The sequence below is a fragment of the Panthera pardus genome, unplaced genomic scaffold (genome assembly GCF_024362965.1).
Source record: "Panthera pardus isolate Hobbes unplaced genomic scaffold, ASM2436296v1 HiC_scaffold_22, whole genome shotgun sequence".
In the NCBI taxonomy this organism is placed as follows: Eukaryota; Metazoa; Chordata; class Mammalia; order Carnivora; family Felidae; genus Panthera; species Panthera pardus.
The window spans coordinates 33,475,037-33,487,109 of NW_026526788.1; the positions used below are offsets into that span (position 1 = coordinate 33,475,037).

General features: G+C 36.7%; 1 protein-coding gene across 4 annotated transcripts in view; it reads right to left on the minus strand.

The window, feature by feature from the left end:
* Window positions 1-12,073, minus strand: part of CFAP70 (cilia and flagella associated protein 70) — a 101,543-nt gene that overhangs the window by 62,029 nt on the left and 27,441 nt on the right. For all 4 annotated transcript variants that reach the window (XM_053909545.1, XM_053909542.1, XM_053909544.1 and 1 more), the window contains 4 exons: window positions 11,561-11,743; window positions 8,032-8,126; window positions 3,639-3,738; window positions 979-1,113 (listed from right to left, as the gene is read on the minus strand). In XM_053909545.1, the coding sequence (XP_053765520.1) occupies window positions 979-1,113; window positions 3,639-3,738; window positions 8,032-8,126; window positions 11,561-11,743 (513 nt within the window). The remainder of the gene's footprint in view (window positions 1-978; window positions 1,114-3,638; window positions 3,739-8,031; window positions 8,127-11,560; window positions 11,744-12,073) is intronic.

Below are 12,073 nucleotides of genomic sequence, written 5' to 3' on the forward strand. Positions count from 1 at the left end.
TACGAAGACTCAATTTCTCCTAAGAAAAAATATGGTAAAACTGATTTTTTGTTTGGGGAAAAATACACATATGTATATTCTATATTTATATGTAGACATACAGATAGATAAAAAGATAGATGATTTTAACACCTAAAAATCACTAATCAGCTCATGGATTTAAGTTTTGTATACTTAACACAATAGACTTCTTTCATTATTTTAAAGATTATGTATCTGACTGTATTGAGTAAAATTGAAATATGACAAACTACATATTTAAAGTATACAATTTGATTAATTTTGACATGACATATGTATACACATGTGAAACTATCACCACAATCAAGATAACCAGCATTTCCATCATCCCTAACACTTTCTTCACATTCTTTTGTAATCCATCCCTCTCTCTATTCCTGTTTCTAAGCAACCACTGGTCAGCTTTAGGTCACCACAGACTATTTTCTTAGAATTCTATTTAGATGAAATCATACACTATGTACTTTCTTTTATCAGGCTTCTCTCATTTAACATAATGCATTTGAGATTCATCCATGCTGCACATATCAATAGTTCATTCCTTTTTATCACTGAGTAGGCTTTCACTACATAGATATACCACAAAATTTGTTTTTCTGTTCACCTGTTCATGGAGGTTTAGGTTGTTTCCAGTTTTTGGCTTTTCATTATCCTAAATTTTTTTAATGTTTTTTTTATTTTTGAGAGAGAAAATGATGTGGGGCTCAAACCCACAAATTTTGAGACCATGACCTAAGCCGAGATTGGATGCCCAACCGACTGAGCCACCGGGGTGCTCCTCATTATCCTAAAGTTTTTAAGGTTCAATGACAGAATGACTGCAAGGTGCTATATTTACCATCCCAGTATACCAACGGTTCCAAACTTCAAGTGCAAAGATATGTATGCTAAAGATGTAAGTAAACACATACATAAAGGATAAATTAGGATAATACCTTCTGTACAATTTTTTCTTACCTTTTCATAGACTGTACTGTCTAGGTAAGGGTAAACATGAAAAGCTCCCCGAATCCTCTTCACACCTGGATACAGCAATGGGACCATATTCACATAAGCCACACCATGAAATGAAAGCTGACTTTCATCATCAGTCTAAAGGAATAAAACCGGAGAGCTGTTGGTGCTGTAGAGCAATGTAGCAGAAGGTATGGAGCTCTGACTTCGTTTTTCAAAGACCTGGCTTTAGGAACTAGCTATGCTCCTTAACTATTTGACTTGGCCAGTTACATAGATATTTTGGATCTACATTTCTTTATCTTCAAAATGGGTTTAATAATACCACAATCACTGAAATAATGCATATCAACGGTGTTAATGAATAGTAAAGGCAGTAGTCGGATAACACATGCTCAAATTAATTGATTATATATATATATTCAACTAAAAAAGTCAATTTAACAATATTGCTTCTTAGGAAAAAATGAAGCTTTGTAAAATAATTACAACAACGAAAAGAAATCAGAAGATGTGGCTTTTAGCTTTAGTTCACAGATTTTTATGAATGAAAGGGATCTTACAAATCATCATATTAAATAGACTTTAATATGCCTAAATTCTAAACAATCGGTGGAGTTGTTTCAGAGTACTGTATTGAGAAAGATTCTATACCCTTATCTGGGCTCAGAAAGAAACAATGTTTTGATTAATCAGTAATATCTGCCATGGATGAAGGAGGATGAATGATAGTCTGCCACTCTGTATTTGCCATCGTTAACTTTACCTAATTTTTTTTTAATGTTTATTTATTTTTGAGACAGAGAGAGACAGAGCATGAGCAGGGCAGGGGCAGAGAGAGAGGGAGACAGAATCTGAAGCAGGCTCCAGGCTCTGAGCTGTCAGCACAGAGCCCCATGCGAGGCTCAAACTTGTCAACTACGAGATCATGACCTGAGCCGAAGTCAGACGCTCAACTGACTGAGCCACCCAGGTGCCCCCCTAATTTTATCTAAACCCCCATCACAAAGATGAATAACATGTTAATAAATATAACAACATAATTTTTAATGGTTTGCCATAGAAAACTTTCATAGGGAAAAAATTTACTGAAAGAAAACACATTTAATTCCCACAAGATTAAAAGTAATCTCTTTGATTTCACATATTACAATAAGTAGAATTTAGATTTGGGGCGCCTGGGTGGCTCAGTCGGTTTAGCATCCGACTTCAGCTCAAGTCATGATTTTGCGGTTTGCAGTTCATGAGTTTGAGCCCCATGTGGGACTCTGTGCTGACAGCTCAGAGCCAGGAGCCTGCTTCAGATTTTGTGTCTCCCTCTCTCTCTGCCCCACCCCGGCTCAGGCTCTTCTCTCTCTCAAAAATAAACATTAAAAAAGAAAAATTTTTTTAAAAAAGTAGATTTAAAAGTCTTACATATATATAATAACATTGTGTTGCTAAGGAAAGTTAGCAATGTATATTTTATATTACAAAGGGAGACGTGGTTACTGGCAGTAGTATTTTTATTATGTAAAAATGTCTATTTTAAAAATCAAAAGGGGGCGCCTGGGTGGCTGTCGGTTAAGCTTCCGACTTCGGCTCAGGTCATGATCTCTAGGTTAATGAGTCCGAGCCCTGCGTCGGACTCTGTGCTGACAGCTCAGAGCCTGGAGCCTGCTTCAGATTCTGTGTCTCCCCATCTCTCAGCCACTTCCATGCTCATGCTCTGCCTCTCTCTGTCTCTCAATAATAAATAAACATTAGAAAAAAATTTGTTTAAGATTAAAAAAAATAAAAATCAAAAGAATTTAGGTACTTGTTAATTGTCTGCTGTATACCATGAATCATGCTAGGTACTATAGAGGATACAAAGTAGTCTATGACTACCCTAAGGGAGTTTATGTACAAACAGAAAAGACCAGACATGCACAAATAAAACAACAGAGAACATGTTCTAGGCTCACAAAGCTAGATCTTTTCAGAATAATGTACATCGATGAACCCTATTACTCTAATTAGTAGGCTAAAACATTTTAAGTAGGTATGTCGAAAAGAAATTCAGGAAGATGTATTAGGTTGAGCCATATTCCCAATATTTAACTACTTTGACCTATAAAAATGGCTATTTTGTGTGGTTTTACCTATAGTAAAACCATTTTAAAGAGCTAAAGGGAAATAGGATGTCTAGGAATAAAGCCTAAACAGTTTTTAGTGGACAAGAGGGAGCTAGGGTGACCAGTCATCCTGATTTGCCAGGGACAGGAGATCTTCCTGGGACATGCGATTTTCAGCACTAAAACCAGGAAACTACTTGACAAATCAGGTTAAGTTAGTCACCCTAGAGAGCACCCACATCAGTTCACACGTTCCTTCTGTATCAGAACTAGAAGCAGAATAACAAGCACCTGGGTGGCTCAGTTTGGTTAAATATCTGACTTGGGCTCAGGTCATCATCCTGCAGTTCGTGGATTCAAGCCCCGTGTTGGGCTCTATGCTGACAGCTCAGAGCCTGGAGCCTGCTTTAGATTCTGCGTCTCCCTGCTCCTCCCCTGCCTGTGCTCAGTTTCTCTCTCTCAAAAATAAATAACCATTTAAAAAATTTAAAAAATAAAGAAGCAGAATAATAGGTTGGGTCTGACCAGGCATTTCTTATATAGCTATCATTAAGGGAACAAATTTACCTTATCAAATTTTGCAGCTTTCCCTTTGGGTACAGTAGTCAGAGGAACTCTTGTGATCTCTACAGGCCAAAAGCGGCAATCAACAATTCGCTTCTGAAAACTGCAAATTAAAAATCAGCCCATTAGAATTGTATGAAAAAATCAAGTTAGTATAATTTAAAGGGAAGACTCTTTTTAAAAGTAATGGAATACGCAAACATATATAAACATTTTTATTAGGTAGGTGGGTTGTTTTAAGCTTCCTAAATTTATAAAATTCCAAAAATAATTCTACTGTACTGCTAGCAGAGGCAAACTATACATTGTTGAGAGCAATCTGTAAATGTGAATCAAAAGCCTTAAAATGGTCATAATCTTTGAGCCAGAAATTTCACTTCTAGTAATTTATTCTAAAGAAATAATCAGACAAGTATGCAAATCATATAAAATATGTTTATACTGTGAAAATAGAGTACACTTACAGTGTCAGCTCTGACATGTAAGGAGCTTAGAAGTTGTTGCTCCTGTCCTCATAACAACACTAAGAAGCAGGTCAAGCTGAAAAATCAATGACCTTTCTTAGATCCATCTAAGAATTAAGTTCATGGGGCAAATCACCACCATAAAATTTGGAGGAGAGGCAAGTACAGAGAATCACAGCTGACGTCAGTGTACAGGTCGGAGAAAGCAATGGAGTCAATAAGTTGTGGAAACACTTTAATGGTAATTTTGACAAATTGCTGGAGGCTGGATTAGCCAGAGTTATAGACTCCACACTTTTTTGGCTTTAAAACAAGGAGTCACTTCAGATATTCATGGTGAAGATATGAGAAAAATCCTCTTAAGTAGGAAGAAGGGAACAGTAAGCATTTTGAAATATGCCTGGAGTGTTACCCATAACAAATGCTTACCCTTTAGGGGAAACTATTTTACCAGAGTCTTATCTGATGCAGGAGAAGGGCAATTAGACAATTCTAGTTCTGTCTAGCCTTCCTGTTTCACATAAGAAGTAAAAAATACTATTAAACACTTCTGATTGCCACAGGCCAGGAAGTCAAACCCATTAAAATACTAAGTTTAATTACAGTATTTTAAAATACTTCCCCTTCCAAACACCTTATCACCACACCAACAGGGTTTTGGTATATGAACAGTGGGTTTGAGAGGCTGCAAAACACAGACCCTCTTTTAGGCAAACTCAAAGACAACAGGGGAGGAACAAAAAAGGAAACTGAAGCCTCTAGCACATACAGTTACAGCAAACATTAAACACAGCCCAGCTCCAAGCCACATTAACAGAAAACTTCACACTAAAAACCCTAATTACCTCATTTCTTATCACCCAATATATAATGTCCAGGTTCCAATAAAAAATTACAAAGAATACTAAAAGGCAAGAAAAAAATACTGAAGAGACACAACATAAGAACTAGACTCAGATATGACACAAAATTTCGAATGATTATATAGGGAATATTTTAATGTTTTTTAAATTTATTTTTGAAAGAGAGAGTGAGAGAGCGAGTGAGCACTAGTGGGGGAGGGACAGAAAGAGAGGGGGACAGAGGATCCGAAGCGGATCTGCACTGACAGCAGTGAGCCAGATGCAGGACTCAAACTCACGAACCTCGAGATCATGACCTGAGCTGAAGTCCAGTGTTCAACTGCCTGAGCCACCCAGATGCCCCAATCATGTAGGGAATTTAAAATAACTATAATTAATATGTTAAGAGCACTAATGGAAAAAGTAGACAAACTGCAAATAATGTAATAGGGAGATGGAAATGTAAGCAGAGAGATGGAAACCCAAGAAAGAATAAAAAAGAAGTGCTAGAAACAAGAAACACTGAAACAAAAATGAAGAATTCATTTGATGGACTTAGTAGATTGAACAATGCTGAGGAAATCATCAGTGAATTTGAAGATATGTCAATAAAAAATGCCCAAACTAAAATGGAAAGGAGAAAAAAATGAAAAAAAAAAAATTAGAATATCCAAGAACTGTGGAACAATTATAGAAGATATAACAGGAATACCAGAGGAAAAAACAGAAACAAGAACCAAAGAAATATGTGAAATCATAATGACTGAGAATTTTACTAAATTAATGACAGATACCAAACCACAGATACTGAAAGCTCAGAGAAGAGTAAGCATCATAAATACCAAAACAAAACAGAAAACAAACAAAAAAACCCTATGTCCAGGTATATCATATTCAAACTGCAGAAAACCACAGAAAAAAGAGAAAATCTTTAAAGAAGACAGAGGGGAGAGAAACCACAAACACCTTACCTATAGAGGAACAAGAATGAGAGTTACATTGGATTTCTCTTCAGAAACCATGCAAGCAATAAGAGATGGAGTGAAATATTCAAAGTTTCTGGAAAAAAACACACCACCAACTTGGATTTCTGTATCCAGAGAATTATCCTTCAGAAGTGAAGGAGAGGGTGCCTGAGTGGCTCAACTGGTTAAGCGTCTGCTCTTGATTTCTGCTAAGGTCATGATTTCACGGTTTGTGAGATCAAGTCCTGTGTTGGACTCTGTGCTGATGGTGCAGAGCCTGCTTGGGATTCTCTCTCCCTCTTTCTATGCCCCTCCCCAGCTTGTGCCCTCTCTCTCACACTCTCAAAATAAATAAACTAAAAAAAAAAAAAAATCATAAAAAAAAGGAAGGAGAAATAAAGACTTTCTCAACAAAAATGGAGAGAATTTGTGGCCAGTAGGCCTGCCTTGCAAGAAATGCTAAAAGTTTTCAGAGAAAGGGAAAATGATATGGGTCAGAAACTTGGATCTACATTAAGAAAAGAAGAGAATCAGAGGACAAAATTAAGGTAAAATAAATTTTCAAATTTTTCTTATTTTTAATTGATCAAATAGGTAACTACTCAAAGTAATAAGAGCAACAATGTATCCTTAACAGAATATAAGCAAGTCAACCCCAACAATGTACATTTATATTTTTAATGTTTATTTATTTTTGAGAGAGAGAGCAAGAGAGAGCAAGGTAGGGGCAGAGAGAAGGAGACAGAGGATCCAAAGCAGGCTCTGCACTGACAGCAGAGAGCCCAATGCGGGGCTCAAAGCATGAACCATAATATCATGACCTGAGCTGAAGTCAGACACTTAACCGACTGAGCCACCCAGGCACCCCAACAATGTATATTTATACTATACACCACAGTCAAGTGGAGAACCAGAGGTATATAGGAATTCTGGGAAATGTCTGCTCAATTTTTCTGTAATTCTAACACTCTTCTTAAAAACAGCCTATGAGGGGCGCCTGGGTGGTTCAGTCGGTTAAGCATCCGACTTTGGCTCAGGTCATGATCTCGCGGTCTGTGAGTTCGAGCCCCGCGTCAGGCTCTGTGCTGACAGCTCAGAGCCTGGAGCCTGTTTCAGATTCTGTGTCTCCCTCTTGCTCTGACCCTCCCCCATTCATGCTGTCTCTCCCTGTCTCAAAAATAAATAAACGTTAAAAAAAAAAAAAAAAAAGCCTATGAATTGAAAAAGAAAACCAGAGTTGCTCATTCTAATTATACGTATTTTGATAGTCCCTTATTTATCATCTCTCCCTAACCGCCAGGTAACTGTGACAGAGACTGGTAGTTACCCACACAATATCAAGTGTCCTGTTCTTTAGTATCTAACTCCTGATTTAGATTTTTTTTAATGTTTATTTACTTTTGAGAGACAGAAACAGAGACAGAGCATGAGTAGGGGAGGGGCAGAGAGAGAGGGAGACACAGAATCTAAAGCAGGCTCCAGTCTCTGAGCTGTCAGCACAGAGCTCAACATGGGGCTTGAACTATGAACCACAAGATCATGACCTGATCCCAAAACAGATGCTCAACCAACTGAGCTATGCAAGCACACCTCTAACCCCTGATTTAGTCTGAATGACAATGTGTATAACAAAAACATAATTCCTAGCCTCTTTTGCATCTAGAGATGGCCACTGAGATATAAAACTGAAATTGTAAGTTTCTAGAAAGGCTCTATAAGAGGGTCTAAGATACCCAGCATGTATCCTTTTTTATCCATAAACACTCGCCCTTTCCAGCTTTCTGTGAGGAATGTGAATATGCAGGATAGAGCTCCAATGGCCATTTTGGACCATGAAACAACCTTGTGGATGGAAAGCACATGTTAAAGAAGGTAGAGCAAAAATAAAGATGGAGCCTGTATACCCGATGGAGCTACACTGTGGAGCTACCATACATATCAGCTCTGGACTTGTTTTATATGAAAAAGGAATCAGAACCACGATCACTAAAAGCCTCTGTTATTAGCAGATTTGGTGGAAGGGATTCTCAGATCACCTTAACTCAAATATAGATAAAATTAACAAAAGTAACATTTCTTCCCACCTCTAGTTGTTGCTTAGACATAATCCCCTTCCTCTTCCTACCTGACTACTGCAGGAGGATCAAGGTAGCAGCGACTTTCCAGGTCCCAAGTAATCCTTTTCTTTATGCACTCTGCTTGGTTCCTAAATTCCCTGTCCTGTAAAATAATGAGACTTTTGTTCTCTCAGTGTGCCATGGTTTCATCCTGCTAAATCTGTAAGTCATTCTTTTAAGGGATTTGATCACAACACTATTACTATTACTATTATTACTATTACTATTACTAGTATAACTACAACTACTACTGTAACTACTACCACCTCTTAAATTTTAGGGTACTTTACTATTACTAAAGTATGTAAGATAATTTATATTACCTTCACATTAATTTAGTACTAAGTACCAAAAATTCACTCATATAATCTCAATCACTGATTCTCAACCTTGAATGCATATTAGAATTATCTGGGAGCTTTTAAAAAAATCAACACCTGGGCAGTGGTAATATATTTTTTTAATATTTATTTATTTTGGGGGCGCCTGGGTGGCTCCGTCGGTTGAGCGTCCGACTTCGGCTCAGGTCATGATCTCACAGTCCGTGGGTTCAAGCCCCGCGTCGGGCTGTGTGCTGACAGCTCAGAGCCTGGAGCCTGTTTCAGATTCTGTGTCTCCCTCTCTCTGTGACCCTCCCCCGTTCATGCTCTGTCTCTCTCTGTCTCAAAAATAAATAAACGTTAAAAAAAAAAATTAAAAAAAAAAAGAAATATTTATTTATTTTTGAGAGAGAGAGAGAGAGAGAGAGAGAGAGAGACAAAGTGCAAGTGGGGGAGGGGCAGAGAGAGACAGAGGCACAGAATCTGAAGCAGGTTCCAGGCTCTAAGCTGTCAGCACAGAGCCCACAAGGGGCTCAAACCCACCAGACATGAGGTCATGACCTGAGCCAATATCAGTCGCTTAACCAACTGAGCCACCCAGGAGCCCCAGTGTAATATTTTGAAAGTAAATTCTTATGTAATTGATCTCAGTTAGGGCTTGGCCATTGCTATTGTTTTTTTTTTTTTTTTAATTTGTTTTTTTATTTTTTTTATTATTATTATTTTTTTAACGTTTTTATTTTTGAGACAGAGAGAGACAAAGCATGAACGGGGGAGGGTCAGAGAGAGGGAGACACAGAATCCAAAACAGGCTCCAGGCTCTGAGCTGTCAGCACAGAGCCCGATGCAGGGCTCAAACTCACGGACCGTGAGATCATGACCTGAGCCGAAGTCGGCTGCTTAACTGACTGAGCCACCCAGGCGGCCCTAATTTGTTTTTTTAAATGTTTATTTCTTTGTGAGAGACAGAATGCGAGTGGGGGAGGGGCAGAGAGGGAGGGAGGCATGGAATCTGAAGCAGGCTCCAGGCTCTGAGCTGTCAGCACAGAGCCCGATGTGGGGCTCGGACTCAAAAACCACAATATCATGACCTGAGACCAAGTTGGATGTAAAACAGACTGAGACATCCAGGTGCCCCATTGCTATTGTCTTAAAAGCTTTCCAGATGATTCAAGCGAGCAACCAGGCTTGCTCAAGTGAGCAACCAGAGAGCTAATGATCTAAAGTAAATATATATGTTTTATTATATATATATATATATATAATGGGTTATTACTCAGCCAGCAAAACAAATGAAATTTGCCATTTGATGGAGATAAACTGTATTTTGCTAAGTGAAATAAGTCAGAGAAAGACAAATACCATATGATTTCACTTATATGTGGAATTTAAGAAACAAAACAGAAGAACATAGGGGAAGGAAGGAAAAAAAGAAAGAGGGAGGAAAACCGTAAGAAACTATTAACTACAGAAACAAGCTAAGGGTTGCTGGAGGGGAGGTAGGTGAGGGAAGGGTTAAATGGGTGATGGGTAGTAAGGAGGGCACTGGTGATGAGCACTAGGTGTTATATGTAAGTGACGAATCACTAAATTCTACTCCTGAAACCAATATTACACTATATGTTAACTGGAATTTAAATAAAAACTTGAAACAAACAAAATTTAAAAATAAACTAAAATATAAGATCTAAATACGTAAAATAAAGTTTCTGATCTAAATCAAAGTATAAATCAAGAAACAGTATGAATATTCACTAATCACAATGATGAGAGAAGATACTGCACAATGGTTTTCAAATATTGCCAGATTTATTTCAACTATTTAAAATATTTAGTCAGATACTTAAAATAATTCAACCATCCTCATTTTACAAATAATTTTATTGAATTTTTCCATTAATGATTATTAGCTCATTCAAGAAACATTTGCCAGTATGTTTGCAGCATTTTCTATGCTCTTGACAAGTATAAGTTGCAGTAAAATAGAAAGAAACAGGGAAACAAAGAAAGAAAATAAAAAGAGAAAGAAAGAAGGAGGGAAAGAGAAGGATGGAAGGAGGAAAGGAGGGAGGAATAAAAAGAAAGAATAATTTCAACAACCTAAATGATCACCAATAGCAGACTGGTTAAGTGAATTTAAGTGTGTCTATATAATGTCATGTCATACAGCAAGTACAAATAAAGAAAGAAAAAGAATGATGGGCCACCTGGGTCATTCAGTCAGTTAAGCGGCCAACTCTTAATTTCAGCTCAGGTCATGATCTCATGGTGGTGAGATGGAACCCCACATAGGGCTCTGAGCTGGGCATGGAGCCTGCATGAGATTCTCCCTCTCTTCCTCTGCCCTTTACCCACTTGCACTCTAGCTCTCTCTCAAAAAAAAAAAAAAAAAAAAAAAAAAAAAAAGGAAAAAAGAAAAAGAATGAGAATGCTCTTTAAGTAGTGATGTGGAAATCACCAAGATCTACTAAAAAGCAAGTTGCAAAACAGTATGAGTATGCCACCAATAAGGAAAGAATACATGTATGTACTGTATGTACATATGTGTGTATATAAATCAAAACTGACATTTTCCCTGCTTTTAATATGATTAAGCACTCTATATACTCAGTTAAAAATAAACCTTTAAGAAAAATAGAAATAAATAACTAAATAGATAAGTAGATAAATAAATAAATAAATAAATAAATAAATAAATAAATAAATTTACACCCTCAGAGAAAATAAAAATAGCAGTGTCTTCCTGACAGGTTCTAGTTCTGAAAATAACAATATTTTGAATACTTTCTATAAATCTGGACTTCCTAAAGAAAAACAATTTTATCCCTGACTTTTACTATGCTGATGTCTGAGTCAGTCTTTCTGAAATCTATTCCTTTTTGCATTCTTTGCAAGGAAACTTTGCTCTTCTAAATATTTTTGTTTGTGAGTCTTTCTTTCTTCGAGTATATATATTTGCTTTTATATGCATGACTATGATCATATTATTGCCTTCTCAAAAGTTCATAAATTCAAAATAAAATAAAGAGTAAATTTGAATTTAATAAACTATTTTGTTTGTTGAACTTAAGAAGTTAGGAGACATTTTCATCAGAATTAGACAATTGTTTTATTTTAACAAGTAACAGATTTATATAAATTAGAGTGATTCAAAAAACGTCTTACCATCTGTCTATGCACTTAGTTTGTCTCAAAAAAAAGTACATAATTCTCTCACCTCAGGGTGATTGAGTTCTCCTTCTTCTTCCTCATAGGGCCCACCAGTAATGAAAGCATTAGGAATGTCATTAGCTCCTGGAGCCAGAATGTTGGCAATTGGCCATTTTTTAGGCCGGGGAACAGGTTCTCTTTCCCCTCCAATCTTCAGAGTTCCATTCTTGAACAAAATGGGATAGTCTTTCTACAGAATAAATTATCATACATCAGGAAGTTTTTTTAAAGAGTTCAAAATGAACAAAAAAGTTTATTGAAGTATATTTTCAGTGTAATGTTGGGTATTATCTAACAGACCCTTCCTTTTGTGATTATCTGATTCTGTATTTGTGCTGTTTTATAATTCTTTAATTTATAAAAAAAAAATAGTAACAATGCAAGTTATTCTTGTCCATAGATATGCAAACATATTTTGTCCAGTGGAGATATAATCAATTATTGACCTGTGGCTGATGATGAGTTTAGAATTATTAGGAAATTCATCTCAACATTCCTGATTGCTTATATATGGGTGTTT